At 39.1% G+C, this 20,827-nt stretch overlaps 2 protein-coding genes across 3 annotated transcripts in view; one reads left to right on the top strand and one right to left on the bottom strand.

Moving 5' to 3' along the window:
* The window catches only part of LOC131995026 (uncharacterized), a 162,173-nt gene extending 143,220 nt beyond the window's left edge, over positions 1–18,953 (top strand). Inside the window, exons 3-4 of one of the 2 annotated variants that reach the window (XM_059362586.1) lie at positions 18,484–18,751; positions 18,801–18,953. In XM_059362586.1, coding sequence (XP_059218569.1) covers positions 18,484–18,742 — 259 coding nt within the window. In that variant the 3' untranslated portion in view covers positions 18,743–18,751; positions 18,801–18,953. Of the gene's footprint in view, positions 1–18,483 lie in introns of both variants that reach the window. The other variant, XM_059362585.1, reaches the window with a different exon arrangement.
* Positions 6,157–6,898, bottom strand: LOC106083620 (enhancer of split malpha protein). The gene has a single exon (XM_013246767.2). The coding sequence runs from the start codon at positions 6,852–6,854 to the stop codon at positions 6,354–6,356; it is 501 nt and encodes a 166-aa protein (XP_013102221.2). The 5' UTR covers positions 6,855–6,898; the 3' UTR covers positions 6,157–6,353.
* Positions 18,954–20,827: the final 1,874 nt, after the last annotated feature.

Raw genomic sequence — 20,827 nt, 5'->3', positions numbered from 1 at the left:
GCGCAAACAGATAAATTTTAAAAATATTGGGTTGCCCAAAAAGTAATTGCGGATTTTTCATATAGTCGGCGTTGACAAATTTTTTCACAGCTTGTGACTCTGTAATTGCATTCTTTCTTCAGCTGTTACTTTTAGCTTGCTTTAGAAAAAAAGTGTAAAAAAGTATATTTGATTAAAGTTCATTCTAAGTTTTATTAAAAATGCATTTACTTTCTTTTAAAAAATACGCAATTACTTTTTGGGCAACCCAATATTTGTATTTTATTGAAAATTTTAGATTTGTTTTTTAATTTTATATGAAACAAAATAATGGCATAGTTGTGTTCTATCCATCTGATTTTCCTTAATTTTCCTTTCGGCAAAAAATTTCTTTAAATCCTTTTTCTACTCAATCGAATGATGCTAAATGTCACATATTTCTTAGTCCAATAAAATTTTGCCGCTCTCTTCTCCTATTTCCTTTTTTGTCTCCCTGAAACATGCAACAATTCATGGAAAAGGAAACACTTGAAAATACAAAAAAAAAAGTTGGCAGTTTGCACAGCAAGGTTTCTTGATTTCCAACACTTGTTACTCGTGCCGCCATGTTCCTGTCCACTGAAATCCTAATACATTTTCTTCCTGCATTTGATGCAGCATTCATTCCTCTTGAATCATATTTCCACATCCGCCATGAATTTCTGGGGAAATTGGTGATTTCACTTTACTCACAACTCAAGCATGTGGTCAAGAGGCCAATTTCAAGAGGTGGAGGAGGAGGAGGTGGAGGTGGAACCCAATTTATATGCAAAACACCGTGGCGGTGACTTAAACCCAAGGAATTCGATAATGGTGAGCTGGGCGAAGGGAGCAAGCGCATGCAGGAACGGCTCGTTAAAAAGTTGTTTGGTTATTAGTTTTATGGTTAAGTGTTCTTGTAACTTGTGGTGCTGATGTCGATGATGGCGGTGGTGATGGTGCTGGTGGCAATCATCATTTGTTTGTGTCGCTGCTGCATTCTTGCATGCGCGTAAGGCCGGGTTTGGCTTGTAAATGATTCCACGAAACCTGAAGGTGACGAGCTAGCACCCATTGGCAAATGACTGCCAGCCAGCACCTAATAAACATGTCTTCGATTATGAAGACAACGATGTTATTGACAGCCATGACGATGATGACAACGGCTTTCGGGAGGTCATGCAGACATCATGGTTATTTTGTAAAAGAAAAAAAAAAAACAAGAAATTTACTTGGCTAGGATTTGAGGTTCCTTTAGCCATGGGCTAGTTGTTGTTTGTTTATTTACCCACATACCTCTAACATATGCCTATGTCTGCAACACTTGTCACAATTTCTATACGGTTGTGATGTTTGTGTGCCAGATAACAAGAAATGTTTGTCTTATCAAGGATATGGTTAGATTTGTGTTTAGTCTTCCGAGATTTTGGTTTTTGAGAAATGATCCTGTTCTCATATTTTCTCTTTTTTGTTGAAGTCAATGGTTGTTATGATAACAATTTCTATTTGGGAAACATGACAAAGGATTTGTTTATGTTTCCAGGAATAGGACTCTTTGTGTAGTCACAGAAACATGGAATATAGAGAAGGCATTCATCTAGCGATCCGAGGAACAAGAGCGATTCAGATGATGATCCTGGTTTAGCGAAAAGGATTCAAACTGAATAGTTGACGATAATAAGCTGGACCGATCTGGGCCAAATTGAAGAAAAATGTCGAAGAGCCTAACACAACTCACTGTCCCAAATTTTGGCAAAATCGAACAATAAATGCGCCTCTTATGGGTCAAAAACCTTAAATCGACCCTAAATCGGCGGATCGGTCTATATGGCAGCTTTATCCAAATTTTGACTGATCTGGCCCAAATTGAAGAAGGATGTCGAAGGGCCTAACACAACTCACTGTCCCAAATTTCTGCAAAATCGGATAATAAATGCGCCTTTTATGGGTCCAAAACCTTAAATCGAGGGATCGGTCTATATGGCAGCTATATCCAAATCTAGACCGATCTGAGCCAAATTGAAGAAAGATGTCGAAGGGCCTAACACAACTCACTGTCCGAAATTTCAGCAAAATCGGATAATAAATGCGCCTCTTATGGGTCCAAAACCTTAAATCGAGGGATCGGTCTATATGGCAGCTATATCCAAATCTGGACCGATCTGAGCCAAATTGAAGAAGGATGTCGAAGGGCCTAACACAACTCACTGTCCCAAATTTTGACAAAATCGGACAATGAATGCGCCTCTAATGGGTCCAAAACCTTAAATCGAGAGATCGGTCTATATGGCAGCTATATCCAAATCCGAACCGATCTGGATGAAATTTAAGAAGAATGTCGAAGGGCCTAACACAACTCACTGTCCCAAATTTTAGCAAAATCGGATAATAAATGTGGCTTTTATGGCCCCGAAATCTTATTCGAGAGATCGGTCTATATGGCAGCTTTATCCAAATCTGGACCAATTTGGGCCAAGTTGCAGAAAAATGTCGAAGAGCCTAACACAACTCACTGTCCCAAATTTTGGCAAAATCGAACAATAAATGCGCCTCTTATGGGTCAAAAACCTTAAATCGACCCTAAATCGGCGGATCGGTCTATATGGCAGCTTTATCCAAATTTTGACTGATCTGGCCCAAATTGAAGAAGGATGTCGAAGGGCCTAACACAACTCACTGTCCCAAATTTCAGCAAAATCGGATAATAAATGCGCCTTTTATGGGTCCAAAACCTTAAATCGAGGGATCGGTCTATATGGCAGCTATATCCATATCTAGACCGATCTGAGCCAAATTGAAGAAAGATGTCGAAGGGCCTAACACAACTCACTGTCCGAAATTTCAGCAAAATCGGATAATAAATGCGCCTCTAATGGGTCCAAAACCTTAAATCGAGGGATCGGTCTATATGGCAGCTATATCCAAATCTGGACCGATCTGAGCCAAATTGAAGAAGGATGTCGAAGGGCCTAACACAACTCACTGTTCCAAAATTCAGCAAAATCGGATAACAAATGTGGCTTTTATGGGCCTAAGACCCTACATCGGCGGATCGGTCTATATGGGGCTATATCAAGATATAGTCCGTATAGCCCATCTCCGCTCTTTATGGACAAAAAAAGAATCTGTGCAAAGTTGCAGCTCATTATCTCTATTTTTTAAGGCTGTAGCGTGATTTCAACAGACAGACGGACAGAGGGACGTACATGGCTAGATCGTCTTAGATTTTTACGCTGATTATTTTCCATACTGCTGCCCTAGGTTGGTTCATGTCTGGTACCGTGTCCCCACCTAAGTGCCGGTGTCTGTTAGCCGTAAAAGCCGGGCAATGCCATAGGAAATTCCTTAACGTCTCATCATCTTCCCCACATACCATCACTTGCCACACTGATTTTGCATAAGTGAGCTCGTAGTCCTATGTGTCCCGTTATGACACCAAAAACTATACTGACCTTCTTCTTACTTTCTTTCAGTAATAGCCTCGTCCTCTCACCATCCGGATCATCACATAGGATTTTCGCCGCCCTACCGACTGTTTCGCTGTTCCATAGTGTTGCAAATTGCAAATTTTGCCCATGAACTTTCCCACTAAGGAACAGGGACAAACTTCTCACCTATCAATGAGTGCAGTCCGATTCAAATTTAAGCTCAGCGATAAGGGGCCTCCTTTTAATAGCCGAGTCCGAACGGCGTGCCGCAGTGCGACACCTCTTTGAAGAGAAGTTTTACATGGCATATTACCTCACAATTGTTGCCAGCATTAGAAGGGGAAAACCACCGCTGAAATTTATTTCTGATGGTCTCGCCAGGATTCGAACCCAGGCGTTCAGCGTCATAGGCGGACATGCTAACCTCTGCGCTACAGTGGCCTCCAGTGTATGTCGCCCACGCCCTTAAATCGGACTGTGTCGACCCGAAAGGCTGCGGGTTAAACAAGTTTATCGACGGCAGTTCTCTGGTCTTCACAGCCAAATCGTTTGCCATTTAATTCCCCTTTACTCCGTTATGGTCCGGCACCCAAACGCGGATTGTGCAAACAACTGTGTCAAGTATGATATAAATCGGTTTTTAACCTTATATAGCTCCCATATAAACCGATTTTGAATCTTGACTTCTGGATCCGCTAAAGGGCGCAATTATTATCCGATTTGTCTGAAATTTCGCACCAAGTGTTTTATTTTGACCAACAATTCTGCCAAGTATGGTCCAAATAGGTTCATAACAATATAAACCGATCTCGGATCTTGACTTCTCGAGCCGCTAGAGGTCGCAATTATTATCCAATTTGGCTGAAATTTAGTTTGAAGTATTTTTTTCTAATTTCACACAACTACGCCAAGTATGGTTCAAATCGGTTCATATAGCTCCCACATAAACGGATCTCGGATCTTGACTTCGTGAGTATCTAGAGGGCGCAATAAATAACCGATTTGGCTGATTCGATTTTTGCATGAAGTATTTTGGTTTGACCATCAGCAACTGCGCCAAGGATGATTTGTACGAATTATTGTACGATTTGTCTGCATTTTTGCATGAAGTGGTTTGTTTTCACTTGCAACAACTGCGTCAAGTATGGTCCAAATCGCTTCATTACCTGATATAGCTCCCATATAAACCGATCTCGGACCTTGATTTCTTGAGCTGCTAGGGCGCGCAATTATTACCCGATTTGGGAGCATTTTTGCATCAAATCTTTTGGTTATGACTTCCGACAACGTTGTCAAGTATGGTTTTAATCGTTTGATAACCTGATATACCTCCCATATAAACCGATATCGGATCTTGACCTTTTGGGCCTCTTGATGGTGCAATTCTTATCCGATTTGGCTGAAATTTTGCACCAAGTATTTTATTTTGACTTTCAACAATGCCAAGTTTGGTTCAAATCGGTTCATAACCATATAAACCGATCTCGGATTTTGACTACTTGAGCCGCTAGAGGGCGCAATTATTATCCGATTTGTCTGAAATTTTGCACGAATTGCTTTGTTTTGGCAATCAATAACCCTGCTTAATATGGTCTTAATCGGTTCATAACCTGTTATAACTCACATATGAACCGAATTCGGTTCATGGCTTTTTGAGCCGTTAGAGGTCGCAATTCTTATCCGATTTGGCTGAAATTTAGCATGATTTTTTTTTTATCTAATTGCTAACAACTACACCAAGCATGACTTAAATCGGTTCAAATTGGTTTATAAAATGATATAGCTCCCATATGGACCGATTTTGGGATCTTCATTTCTGGAGCCGCTAGATGGCGCAATTATTATTTATTTTATTTTATTTCAGTTGGATTTATTTTAAGTTTTTTCTTTTATTTTATTTAAGTTTTTTATTTTTTTAATTAGGTTTTATTTTTAATTTTTTTTCTTTTATTGTATATGTTTTTTTAAATTTTATTTTATTTTATTTTATTCCATATTATTTTATTTTATTTCATTTCATTTCATTTCATTTCATTTCATTTCATTTCATTTCATTTCATTTCATTTCATTTCATTTCATTTCATTTCATTTCATTTCATTTCATTGCATTTCATTTCATTTCATTTTATTTTATTTTATTTTATTTTATTTTATTTTATTTTATTTTATTTTATTTTATTTTATTTTATTTCGTTTCATTTTATTTCGTTTCATTTTATTTTATTTTATTTTATATTATTTTATTTTATTTTATTTTATTTTATTTTATTTTATTTTATTTTATTTTATTTCGTTTCATTTTATTTTATTTTATTTTATTTTACTTTTTTATTTTTTTTTTCATTTTATTTTATTTTATTTTATTTTTTTTTTTTCATTTTATTGTATGTTTTTTAATTTAATATTTTTAGTTAATTTTTTTGTTTTATTTTATTATATTTTATTTATAATATTTTATTTTTTATTTTTTTTTTTCATTAAAAAAATTATAAAGTAAAATTTTAAGCCTTGTTTGATTTTTTCCTGCTTGGTTATCCTAAATTTGTAGGTAAAAAAATGTCCACACCTTTTTCCCTTTGTTTAATGAACTTGAATAGAAAAGAGCAATTGTTTTGTTTTTGTTAAAATGTTTGTTGTATTTTAAAGCTTTTTTTCTGGGTTTTTATCACAAGGATTCTAAATACTAGTTAGTTGTTTTTTTTTTCCTTTAATATCATTTGTTTTAACTAAAGACTAAGGGAAGACATCGATTGGTTTTTTTTTGTATAAAACTAAATATTAACAATAATTTGAACAATCTTATCATTAAGTGCTGCTGCGGCTGCTGCTGCTAGTGCCTGCTACTGGATATCACATGCAAGTTGATTTAGTTAAAGCTTTCAAGTTCTACTACCAGGTAGGTGAGATTAGTTTGCCTCTTTGCTGTTTTAAGCCTGGGCCCAACGATCTTGAAACTGCATCAAAGGGTATTGATAGTTGCTGTAACAGTAGGCTGGCTGCACTAAATCCTCATCCACGGCGGGCGTTATGGTGCTGGTTACTGGCTGCAAATTGGTGGTCCAGAAGAAGGTGCCAGCTTCGGTGCGTGCAAAACGTACCGGCACATAGATATCCTCATCTTCATTTTCGCAGCACATATCAGCCAACTTCTCATTGGCAGCATTGTCATCGATTTCATTGAAATATTGTTGATGTTCTGCTTGCATATTACGATAGTTTTCCAAATCTTCATAAGATGTAGAAGAGTAGCTGGAATAGCCGGTGCTGGTGGAGCAGTTATCACTGTGGCACATGGGCGCTTGTTGTTCATGCTGCTGCTGCTTATGATGTTTTTTGAAGAAAGTCTTGAGCACTTTCTTAATGCTGTAGCTATTGGTCTTCATTTTGTTGTTGGCAACGACGTTGTTGTTTTCCATTTGTTGGCACATTATTTTTGTCGAAATATTTTTCTTTCCTGTTGATGTTACTTGTGTTGAACACGAATTGAGAATGATTTTGAAATGGAAATGCAAGCGGCTTTTATACTCGTGACGACTGCATTTCCTTGAACTACAAACACGCACTCGCACACCATTAGCTAGCTCTCTGTTCTGCAACGGAAAGGGAGAAAAATTGAAATTGGAAGTACAGCCAGCTAGCAGCAGTAGTACGCTGTTCATACTCATATTTCAAGGGAAATAAACAGTAAGAGAAACAGAACCAGAAAAACCCTGAAGCAAAAACAACAAAACTCATAGCCCACCACAATAAGGCAGCGGCAGCACACGCAAGTGTGTCGACCTCACCCTAAAAAAAAAACAAACAACATAAGAACCCTGTGCACTCATCTGCTGGTGTTGTTGTTGTCTTTTTTCTTATATGAAAATCAAAAGGGAGAATGGGAAGAGCCTTAACTCACTGTGAGTTGAAGTTGAGAGAGTAAGTAACACCAAGAGAAAGAGAGCACGTTTGGCAGGTCCCTTGAGGTTAGAGCTCAGTGAGGAGGAGGTTGTTGATAATGCAGATACAATTTCATTCAAAAAAGGGATCTGTTTTGTTATTGTTGCATGGCAGGAACCCCTGTTTATTCCTGCTCTTTAGTCACCATAAAGAACAAATTCAAAAGTGTGGGAAAATGTTTTGGAAGTGTTTTGTTTTTTTTCCATCTAGATTTAGTTCAGAATGGTGCCTTATTGATAAATGCACATTAATTCCGTCTGTCTTCGGGCTTGAACGAAATTAAATGTTTACTTTTACTGGCAAAGGGGAAGGCAGTCAGTCAGCGAGCCTGCTAGCCAGTCATAAAACAAGGGGATGGCAGGCAAAGCAAAAAAAATCGGCAGGTGTTGCTGAAGAAATTTTCTCATGATTTCGAAAGATCGGGCAAAAACATTAAAAAAGAAGGGGAGATTGTTGCTTGTTGCCCTTGCTGTGGTTGTGGCTCAATAAATGTCTGTCTGCATGTCTGTCTCTTTAAGGATTACGGAAGATGTTATGTGTGGTTGTTGCTGCTGTTGTGTTGTTTCTTGGGTAAGGTTGTTAAATATTAATTTGAGATCCCTTGAGAGGATATGCAGTTTTAAGTATATATCAGAGGACACAAGGATTTCGTGGGAAACACACTTTTCTCAACATTCCCACGCATTTGCACGTTGCATGCATTGGCATGGCATGTCCTTCCTTGAGCCAAATTATCCTGTTGCTTGATTGGGCTCTGTCCTGTTTTGCTACTGGTTATCAATGGATGGCAAAACATGAATGAATGAATAAATGAATGGTTTGTTGTTACAACTCCTGGGCGAAGGATAGTAATACTAAGGGGACATAGCAGAGAGCAGCAGGCGTATGAGGAGGTATAGTCAACTTAAATTTTATCACATTCAAATTGAGCAGACAGACGACTGGCAATGAGTCAAGCATGTATGTGGAGTGCTGCTGCTGCTGCTGATAGTTGCTGTGCTAAAAGCACTGACATTAAAGCAAGAGCAACAACAACATCAACATCAATTAATTCCATTTTATTACTTTGTTGTACAACAAGATGAGAGACATTTGTAGCTGTACCTATGGCGGGGGGTAATAATTGACGGGTCGTTAGTGTTAATGATGATGTGGTGGGCTTCTTGTTTGTAGTAGTGTTAATATTGACTGTAAATTGTCTCACTTAGTACAACAGAGAGTGAGTATTGCACTTGTTGTTTAAAATCATTTAAGTGTGCGGCCCATCAGCATTCTCTTGGTGGGGTAGGGTAGGGTGTGGTGTGTGTGTTTGGTGGTTTGTGTGTTTGCCTAAGGCTGCTTTGAAAACAACAACAAATGTAAAGATCTGCCAACGGTTGCTGACCTATGTAAAGGCATAGAAGTTTTCTATGCTCTTTGTTTGAAGTTTTTTTTTTTGAGATTTTTTTCTCTAAAGTGTTGTTCATTCTCATGAGACAAATTAACGTACTGTAGATTATTGTCAACCAAAGACACTAGGGGACAAATTTCTTTAGCACATTAACTTCGTGGGGTAAAGATGGATTAGATTAAATATAGGAGAAGGTTTTGTTATCGATGTTGGGGATGCTGAAGATGGAAACGCATGTAATAGGTTTGTTTACACTTATGAGTAGAATAAAGGGTACAAAAAGTTTTTGTGTTAATGCGATTCACATTTACACGAAATACACCACTTAACCCACAAAGTTAATCATACCGGGGGAACACAAACATCATGAAAATTAATCTCGTTGTATTATTCTCTTCTACTGTTCTCAGACTATGGCTAATTGAGATTATAGGGCGATCTTCTCACGTGAAATCGGGCAATAAATGGGTCTAATATAGGTACTTATTTTACTTTAATTGGGTATGACAGAATATCGTTCCAAGCGCCTCGATCTTCTGCGCTCATTATAAAATCTCTCGGCAGTCAGCGATTTTCGAGAGTTGAGTCTCAGTGAGGAGTCTGGTAGTACTGGCTCTTAATTAAATACTTAGTGCCAATGATACTCGAGATAAGGCGAGTTATTGGCGCCTTCAAATAACTAATGGCCATCTACGTTGTTCGAACGTCGAAGGACGTAACACGTTTCAGCGAAATCAAAAACTTTATCGTCAAATATAGACCAATTTAGACTATATTCGACCTGTTAGGCCCCTCGAGATTCGACATTTCAAGGAAATTATGGGTCCTGGATCTTAAATTGGAAAATCGGAATGCAAAGCATATATATCCAAATGTGGATGGATCCGGACCATATACAGAAAAAATCTCGAAGGGCAAACACATCCCACTATTCTGAATTTCAGCATCGGGCAAAAAAAAAAATTGGGGAAAATTTGACTTGTTGCAGGTGCGATTTTATGTCAAAAATCATTGGTCGCCCACCAAAGGTGAGTTCACTCGGAGGCCAGTTTGGCCCATTGTGGTACCCTAGAGAGAGAAAGGGGAAGAAAAAGGAAAAAAGTGAGACCTCATACTAGAGGTAAAACACGAATGAAAGGAAAAAAAGAAAAAAACGGGAGGAGTAGAGAAAACCGAGCGGGAAGTGAATAACCGCCAATCCCAACGCAAGCACGGATCTACCTACGTCGGAGCCTGTTTCACCCACAGTGTTTAGGATCATAGGAGACGTTGTGCAAAATTTCGGTCAAATCAAGAATCAATAGGAATATCGGTTTATGTGGGAGCTGTATCAGGTTTTAGACCGCTTCAGGCCTTGTTTTGCATGTGGAGGTAGCGATCCTCGTCATGCTCCTGTAGATAAGCAAGCTCGTTTAGGTCCGAAGGACTGATCGCAGCGGGAAGAGGGTGGCCATTGGTTATTTAGAGGCGCCAATAACCCGCCATGTCATATCGAGCTTCATAGGCACTCAGTATTTGTGCAAGAGCAGGTGCCGCCCGGCCTCTCGCTGAGACTCTTCGCTCGATACCGCTGAGTGTCCGCGACTGCTGTTGCAGCTACTCCACTAACCGCAACCTGTGGACGAGCCCGGTTGCTTGCAGCTAAGCTTCTCGTAACAGCAATGAACACCACACAGATCGGACCTCAATGTTTCAGCTTGTGTGGTGCTCACAGCTACCACGTGCTGGGCCATACTTGGCGCTTGTGTTGGAGGTTGTAAGAGATGTTATTTTACAAAGTTTCAGCTAAATCGGATAAGATCTACGCTCTCTAGAGGCTCAAAAAGTGTAATCGGGAGATCATTTTATATGGAAGCTATATCAAAACATAGACCGATATAACCCATATACAAACTCATCTGACCTTCACTAATAGGAATAGGAAGAATGGGGTTCTTAACGGCGACTATGGATCCAATATCCCACTTCAATCCTACAAACAATTTAGTGCATGTTTATCAAACTCAGTGTTGTCGAGGACGACTTTATAGCTCACAAAGACAAAGCAATCCTTTGGCACCTACGGCCAAATCGTCTGCCCTCCCATATCCTTTTACTCCGCTATGGTCCGGCATCCAAATAATGAGGATCGTGCCATTCTCTAAGAAAGCGTTAATCTCCTCCTTAAACTCCAAACCGTTCGTGAACTTTCCATCCTGGTTGTTATAACCCTGATGGCACATACTGTCTTGTCCCCTTTCTTGTGTACGGGGCATAGTATGCTGAGGTTCCATTCATTTGCTATGGGTTTTTCTAGCCAGATTGCCAGATTTCTAACCAGATTGCATACGCCACCCTAGCGCAGAGGTTAGCAAACCCGCCTATGGCGTTAAACGCCTGGGTTCGAATCCTAGTGAGAACATGAGAAAAAAATTTCAACGGTGGTTACCCCTTTCCAATGCAGTCGACTTTTGTGAGGTACTATGCCATGTAAACACTTCTCGTCAAACACTGCGGCACGTCGTTTGCATTCGGTTATAAAAAGGTGGCCCCTTTTCACTGAGCTTAAATTTGAATTCTTGAGCCTCTAGAGGGCGCAATCCTCATCCGATTTGACTGAAATTTTGCATGACGTGTTTCGTTGTGACTTTCAACAACTGTGCTAAGCATTGTTCAAATCGGTCCGCAACCTGATATAGCTGTCATATAAACGATCTTGAATCTTGACTTCTTGAGCCTCTAGAGGGCGCAATTCTCATCCGATTTGGCTGAAATTTTGCATGACGTGTTTCGTTGTGACTTTCAACAACTGCGCTAAGTATAGTTGAAATCGTTCCATAATTTGATATAGCTGCCATATAAACCGATCTGGGGTCTTGACTTCAGGAGCCTCTAGAGGGCACAATTCCTATCAGATTTGGCTGAAATTTGGCATGATGTGTTTCGTTATGACTTTCAATAACTGTGCTAAGTATGGTTCCAATCGGTCCATAACCTGATATAGCTGCCATATAAACCGATCTGGGGTCTTGACTTCTGTAGCCTCTAGAGGGCGCAATTCTTATCTGATTGAACTCAAATTTTGCATGACGTGTTTTGTTATGACTTTCAACAACTGCACTAAGTATAGATGAAATCGGTCCATAATCTTATATAGCTGCCATATAATCGATCTTGAATCTTGACTTCTTGAGCCTCTAGAGGGCGCAATTTTTATCTGATTAAGCTGAAATTTTGCATGATGTGTTTCGTTATGACTTTCAATAACCATGCTAAGTATGGTAAATCGGTCCATAACCTGATGACTTCATCTTAGAGCCATGCATAAAGTCCTAGGACCACTACCCCATTTCCGGAAAAGTGAATTCCGAATATTCCATCTCAAATCGGTATTGATCCCAGGTGGTTTGTGACTTTTCTCTAACCATCGCATCCAAAGCTAACCTGTCGCTATACCCGCAGTCCTTGTCAAGTTGCCCCAGACTAATCGCAACCTTGGTGGCAGAATAGGGTTCAAATCCAGCATCGCTTCTAAACATGCCCAAGTTCAGTATTTGCGGCTTCCGAAATTCCTTGAAATTCCTCATCTTAGAGCCATGCATAAAGTTCGAGGACCACTCCTCCTTCCCAGAAAAGTGAATTCCGAATATTCCATCTCTAATCGGTATCGATGCCAGGTAGTCTGTGACCTTCCTCTAACCATCGCATCCAAAGCTTATCTGTCGCTATACCCGCAGTCCTTGACAAGTTGCCCCAGACTAATCGCAACCTTTGTGGCAGAATAGAGTTCACATCCAGCATCACTTCTAAACATGCCTAAGTTCAGTTTTTGCAGCTTCTGAAATTCTTTGCCGCGAGTGCTCTTCTCCACAGCCTATCGCCATGCCGGCAAACCCAGAGAAAAATTGAGCGAGTGCTCTTTTCAGTACCACATGGTATTGATAGTTAAGCAACACCGTTTGGTACAAAAACAATACCGAATTGTATGAGTGAAACATAAAAAGATTAGTACCGCATGATTGAAATGTTTTCTCATCTATTGAGGAGCTAAAACATGTAAATGCTGCGCGGTAAGAAAAATCATTGTCCCATTTTTGCCGCGGGCCAGTCTACATTTAAGCCTCAATCCATTATTAGACGTTCCCTCGTGGACGTTAAATTTACCAGCTGTTGAATCAAAGATGTTATCCGTTTTTTTTCTCAAATCAAAAGCTCCTAGCTCGATCTCATTAACGCCCCCCACCCCACCCCTCATTAACCCCCCTTCCTCATTAACCCCCCCTTCCTCATTAACGCCCCTTCCTCATTAACCCCCCTTCCTCATAAACCCCCCTTCCTCATTAACACCCCTTCCTCATTAACCCCCCTTCCTCATTAACCCCCCTTCCTCATTAACCCCCCCCCCACCCCCTGTTTTCAAATAATAACAAAATTAACCTTTGGAGAAATCATGTTAACCTCATATTTATTTCTCTGCCCCTCTTCAGCTTTAGCATTTCCTAAGTGCTATTGGGATCAAATTAAGTAAATCTTCAAACTTCAATTCCAAACATTCAATGACAAACATCAAGGAGCTCTTAATCGAATATTAACTTATCCCCACCAATTGGTTTGTTTACTCGAACTGCTATTGAAGCATCATTCATCTTTTGCTTATGCGGATATCATTTCACATTCGATATTTCATAGCTTCAAATGATCCAAAGATTAATGTTTCACTTAATTTAAATAAACGCCTGAATTGATATGAAATGTCTGTCTGTAACCGTCCCTGCTGTGTCAGTCATTCACTGAAACCATACCACAAACACCTGATCATTTTTCACTTTTTTTTTTGTCTCTGTGGTACTTTGTTGTTGTTGTTGTTTGCGAGGGGAGTTGTATATTTAATTAAATTAAGCATTTGTTTAATTGATATCCAATCTAAAAAAATTTCAATGACAAAATAAAACATTAATAATAATAGCATAATGCCATTATCCAGCCAGCCAACCGGCCTGCCAGCCAGTCAAACAAGCAACTATTGCTTTACACCTCCATTCAAGCTCTTTGCGGCTGCAAACTTTCTGTGTGGAGTTGTTTTTGCTTGGCTGGTCTCTGTTGTTCATATTTTCAGTCTGTCTCTTAATCTCAGCCATTCGATGGCACGTGCCAATAATAAATTTTTCTCTGTTTTGGTTTTTTTTTTTGTTCAAAGCCTTTGTTTTTGTTGGCTTACTCCAACAAGAATCCGGTTTAGTGTTGTTGTGTTTTGTATTTTTGTTGTTGTTGTTCGTTCATCAGACCTCGTCATGTATTCTCATACACGAGGAGCTCACAATTATAATGAAAGACCAAAAAAAAAAAATCACACAAGCCACTGCTCAGAGTTATACCCACCATGGTGTATGGTGAGACTATTACCCCGGCCATTCAATGTTAGGCACAACTCTAGCAATTTTTGCTTGGTTTTTTTTTTTTTTTGGATTCATGCCAGCAATTTGAGTCTAAGCCATACACCGATCGATCCAACACAAAGAGGGCAATGGACAGTTGCCTTTTTAAACACAAATCCCAAATCAAGCTTCACTGTTAATAGTTCATATTTTGTTTCAGACACGAGTACACGTATGGCAAAAAAAAAATTGCAAGACATACACTTCAGCAATGGTCATAATACAATGTTCACCATTGCGACTTAATTGAGCCTGAGGAAGGAGGGGTTTCTTATAAAGCCAACCGATTTGGGTATAACAAATTACTGTAGGGGGTTATTTAAGAAACTTTAATGCAAATTATTATGACTGCAATAAATGGAAAGATTTCAAAATCTCATAAACAAAGCCAAACTGTTGGGGTTTTGTGTATTGTGGACTCAAAAAAAAACGGGTGATCCTATTTTCTTGATTTAAACCCCGGCTGCCTCATTGTTTGATATCTAAGGGAGGCGGTAAAACTAAAACCCGAATTTATTAAAATAACATTTTGGGGTCAAGCAATGGGAGAAACACCCCATCTCAAAACACTACCAAAAAGAGCATAATGACCGATTGACGCCAAATGGGTACCAAATTATTAGAATTAGGCATCTGAAATGCCACACCACCCCCAAAATAATCCCCCAAACTGACACGTAGACAGATTGGGGAACAAGCAAGAGGTCTTTGATAGAAGAGTAAATGGAAATTTGCCCATCAACATTCCTGGCGAGAATTTCAGAAAAAAAATGTCAGCTTTGGTTATCCTAATGCTGCCGACATTAGTGAGGTATAATGCCATGTAAAACAGTTTGCCATTAGGGAATAGGGGAAAACTTCTCGCATGTCAATGAGTCTTATCCGATTCAAGTGTAAACTTAATGGTAAGGAACCTCCTTTTTACAGCCGAATCCGAGCGGCTTGCCGCAGTGCGACGCCTCTATGGGGAAGTGTTTTTACATGGCATAATACCTCACTAATGGCGGCAGCATTAGGACGGCATAATCAAAGCTGAAAACTTTTTTTTGTGATATTTTCGCCAGGATTCAAACCCAGGCGTTCAGCGTCAAAAACAGACATGCCAACCTCTGTGCTAAGGGGGCCTCCTGTTGGAAGGTTAGGTTGATTAGGAAACTGATATATGAATTGGTGGCCAAGTACCTGTGGGGCCACTCCTTTCCCAAAAAAAAAACTTCCACCACGACTTGTACGCCGACGGGGACCTCAACCTGTTTGCGGCTGCCTTCCAATAGAAAAGTTATGTCACATAGTTCAAAACATCCATATTTTGGCAATTTAATTTACAAATACTTGTTTAGCCAAGTATTTAGATATGGACCTTTAGTGGCCAGTGTGGCGTATGATGCACGGCTATATGGGAATGACTATCGAAAAGTATTCATACGCACCCATGGTCATTTATAATTGAAGGAAGAAATCATTGTCAGAGATGGGCGATGGGTACATACCCAAATGGTATTTACCCGATAAATTGGGTAAATCGGGTAAATACAAGGGTATTTACCCATTTATACCCAAAAGCTGGGTATTAATAATTTTCCAGATATCTTGGTTATAAAAACATTTTTTTAAAAAATTTTTGATGCTTTTGTATTTTTTGTACATAAACCTGATCTTCTGGTCTCATAAAATCGGATTTTTGTTATATTGGGTTGCCCAAAAAGTAATTGCGAATTTTTTAAAAGAAAGTAAATGCATTTTTAATAAAACTTAGAATGAACTTTAATCAAATACACTTTTTTACACTTTTTTTCTAAAGCAAGCTAAAAGTAACAGCTGATAACTGACAGAAGAAAGAATGCAATTACAGAGTCACAAGCTGTGAAAAAATTTGTCAACGCCGACTATATGAAAAATCCGCAATTACTTGTTGGGCAACCCAATATATAGCCGCCATATAGACCGATCTCCAGACTTAAAGTCTTGAAGCAATAAATTGGTAATTTTTCATCCGATTTCGATGAAATTTGACATAGCTGCCCTTAGACCGACCACCCGATATAGGGTATTGAGGCCATAAAAGATCTATTTATTACCCGAATTCGATAAAATTTGGCACAGTGTGTTCTGGTAGATGATTTCATATTCTTTGTATATAAACCTGATCTTCTGATCTCATAAAATCGGATTTTAGTTATATATAGCCGCTATATAGACGGATCTCCAGACTTAAAATCTGAAGGCAATAAATTGGTCATTTTTCATTCGATTTCGATGACATTTGGCGTAGTGAGTTCTGGTAGACCCCTTTCCATTACTGTGAAGTGCGGTTCTGATCGGGATATATTTGGATATAGCTACCCTATGAACTGACCACCCGATCTAGGGTATTGAGGCCATAAAAGATCCATTTATTACCCGAATTCGATGAAATTTGGCACAGTGTGTTTTGGTAGACGCCTACCCACTCCTGTCAATTGTGGTACAATATCGGATCATATTTGGATATAGCTGCCATATATACCTATCTCCCGATATTGTGTAATGAGGTTATAGAAGGAGCATTTTTCATCCTATTTGCATGAAATTTGGCACAGCGAGTTCCGGTACCCTTCTAAACCTTTTTGTTGAATATCGTCCAGATCGGACCATATTTGGATATAGTTGCCATGTAGACCGATCTGCCGATATGAAGTATTGAGTCCATAAAGGTATAATTTTTCATCCGATTTGGATGAAATTTAAAACAGTTAGTTTTGATAGACCTCTACACCTGTATGTTGAATATAATGCCATGTAATACAGTTTGCCATTAGGGAACAGGAACAAATCTCTCGCATGTCAATGAGTCCTGTCCGATTCAAGTTTAAACTTAATGGTAAGGGACCTCCTTTTCAAAGCAGGTTCCAAACGGTGTGCCACAGTGCATCACCTTTATGGGTTACAACAACCAATCCCATGGCAGCCGGTTGTTCGTACCGGATTGACCCGATGGACTTCTTCATCGGCAAGAGCTGCCGCCTCAGTGTATAACTCATTGCTACAACAACAACAACCTTTATGGGGGATGTTTTTACATGTCATACCACACTAATGGCGGCAGCATTACGAGCGCATAACCAAAGCTGTTTGATATTCTCGGCAGTATTCAAACCCAGACGTTCAGCGTCTTAGGCAGACATGCTAAACTCTGCGCTAAGGTGGCTTCCTGATAGAAGGTTAGGTTGATTAAGAAACTGATATTTAAATTGGTGACCAAGTAACATTTTGACCACCCCTTCCCCAAAAAAACTTCCACCACGACTTGTACGCCGACGGGGACCTCAATCTGTATGCGTCTGCATTTCATTGGAAAAGTTATGTCACATAGTTCATAACAACTATAATTTGGCTATTTAATTTACAAATACTTGTTTAGCCAAGTATTTTAATATGGACCTTCTATGGCCAGTGTGGCGTATGATGTACCGATATGTGGACATTATTAAGGAATAATATTCATACGCACCCAGGGTCATTCAACTTAATAAAGAAATCGTTGTAAATCGTTTATGCTGTGTCTTCTTGAGCCTCTAGAGGGCGCCATTGTCATCCGATTTGTTTAAAATTTTGTACAACGATTTCTCTCATGACCTTCAACATACGTGTCTAATATGGTCTAAATCGATCAATAGCTTGATACAGCTCCCATATCTCCCGATTTTGCTTCTTGAGCCCCTACAAGGCGCAATTCTTATCCGAATGAATTGAAATATAACACAATGACTCCTACAATGTTCAGCATTCATATATGGTCCGAATCGGACTATAACTTGATATAGCTCCAATAGCATAACAGTTTTTATTTAATATTCTTTGTTTGCCAAAAAACAGATACCTCGCATAGAACTCGACAAATACGATCCATGGTGGAGGGTATATAAGATTCGGCCCGGCCGAACTTAGCACGCTCTTATTTGTTTAGTTACTAAAACGTAAAAAATGGCACATTCTTTAAGAAGGGGACAGATTTCCTGAAAACTTCATAGTCTTATAAACTGAGTGACTACCTAGGTTTTTGGAAGTCCTACACTAAAAAGGGTTATTTAAAACGAAAGTATCAAAAACGAGGGTAGCAGAGCGGTCCACCGGGATGCTAGTTTACTTATATATTAATTTCAAATAAATTTCTAAGTATTTTTTTTTAAAGATCAAATTTTGACGAAGTTTTTAAGAAAATAAAATTTTATCAAAAATTTCTTTGAAATGAAATTTATTTTTCAATTACCCTCCTATTTAATAACCCTTTTTTATGCTTCTTAATATGATTTTCAATTCCAACTCGTGTGTAAGAAAATCCATTAAATTGATTGTTAAAGAGATGATTATTTGCACACAAACGAAAAACATATTGAAAACGAAAACTGAGCCACGAAATCGAATCAACAGCACAATATGGATAAAGGAGCCAGATATGAAGATGATGCCGACACGATATCTAATGCCACGGTATACAAGATCAACTCTTGATCAAATGATTGCTAAGAAACTAATGGAGCTCAACGAATTATTTTCAAGTGGCTTGAATTTGAAGCTGGAATTGTCTGCTTAAGTTGCAACAGTAAGTGGATAGATAGGATGCGTGTGAAATATTAATAAAAATTCGATAGATATATGAGACTCAATAACACAAATGGCAAACTATGGGGGCCATGGTGCTTACAAATTGCACGAATTCATAGTAGGACAAGAGCCAACGGGGATGGACATTTAATCAAGTTCTTCTAGCATGGAAAAATTTATGGTAATGAGATTATCATGCCGCAATTTGATTTTCTTCAAATTCTTATATAAAAAATTTCTGCCAAATTTAAAAATTTCATTGAAAATTTTAACTAAAATTTTTTTTTGTTGGAAAATAGTTGACCTTTTGTATTTTTATACCCTCCACCATAGGATGGGGGTATAATAAATTCGTTATTCTGTTGTAACTACTCGAAATATTCGTCTGAGACCCCATAAAGTATATATATTCTTGATCGTCGTGACATTTTATGTCGATCTAGTCCATCCGTCTGTCCGTCCGTCCGTCTGTCTCTCTGTCGAAAGCACGCTAACCTTCGAAGGCGTAAATCTAGCGGCTTGAAATTTTGCACAAATACTTCTTATTAGTGTAGGTCGGTTGGGATTGTAAATGGGCCATATCGGTTCATGTTTCGACATAGCTGCCATATAAACCGATCTTGGGTCTTGACTTCTTGACTCTATTTGAGTCTAGAGGGCGCAATTCTTATCCGATTGGAATGAAATTTTGCACGACGGATCCTCTCATAACCATCAACATACGTGTTTATTATGGTCTGAATCGGTCTATAGCCGGATACAGCTCCCATATAAATCGATCTCTCTATTTTACTTCTTGAGCCCCCAAATGGCGCAATTCTCATTCGAATTGGCTGACATTTTACACAGGTCTCCAACATATAACATATTTGTGGTCCGAACCGGACCATATCTTGATATCGCTCTAGTAGCAGAGCAAATCTTTTCTTTTATCCTTATTTTGCCTAAGAAGAGATTCAGATGTGTCTCTTTTACCATTCCGGAAACATAACCCGGCCAAGTCTATTGTTGTCGAAAAACTAAAACAAACCCTTTTCAACCAAATTGACTTGAAGCAGTTTCCAAATAACTTCTAACCTCAATGAAAAACTTCTTCCAGTTTCCCATTATGTCCTTGATATAATAGAGCAAATTGAACCAACATAACCTCACCCTCTCATCATTTTTAAAAATCATTCCCGTGACTTACAAAATCCACTTTAAATCGACGCATGGCCAAACAATACCCTCTTTAAATTTAAAAAGTAAAAGAAAAAAAAAACCAACACAAAGCGCGTCTAAATGACAGAATGACGGCTGTAACGATTTGTTTCGATTTCATTCCAAGGCATATCTTTCCTTCTTTTGCCCCCAAAACAAAACAAAAACCAACTCTGAGACACACACGAGCATCTTTGTGTCCCACCGCTAGCAGCACACTTATAGTGCGCACATTGAAGGGAGGGAGGCCAACAACCCAATGACGCTGAACTTGGGGGAGCATGCAAGCAACTCTCTCTCTCTCTCTCTGTTTCCCTCTCTCTTTACTCTGCGGCTCCTTAGTTCTGAGGGGGCAAATAAGGCTTGCCTTAGTCAATACTATTTGTATGTCATGTTTGCACATGCATAAGTAGTTCGTATAAATGTTTCGATGTGTGGTGTATACACAAGCAGGCTCCTCGTTGGGGATCTTTTATGCACTGGTGTATGTGTGTGCAGCATTTAAGAGTGTAGCTTTGTTTCGTTAAGCCTCTCTCTCGCTCAATTTAAACGTGCTACCGTTGTACCCCCACTAGGCTGTTTGTCTGCTGCTTGCCATGGATATACGATCTGTTCGTTTTGTATACAAATGCCTGTATGTGTGTGTGTGTTTGTCTACAATTGTATGTAGGTATAATGGAATGTTAGTATGTCTGTAGCCCCACCGCGTTTGGCATCAAGATAATATTTGACAGCAATAAACTGGCGACTGGCACGAGTTTGTTTCCCACGGTTCCATGGGCCGGTTGATTCGTTGGCTGGCGGGCTGGTTGGCTGGCTGTGACTGCATGAATGATGAAAGCATTGAGTCGGTCGCTCGAACCCGTGTACTTGG

The sequence above is a fragment of the Stomoxys calcitrans genome, chromosome 2, assembly GCF_963082655.1.
Source record: "Stomoxys calcitrans chromosome 2, idStoCalc2.1, whole genome shotgun sequence".
Classification (NCBI taxonomy): Eukaryota; Metazoa; Arthropoda; class Insecta; order Diptera; family Muscidae; genus Stomoxys; species Stomoxys calcitrans.
The sequence above is the reverse complement of the archived record's forward strand: the minus strand, read 5'-3'. Positions and strand labels throughout refer to the sequence as shown.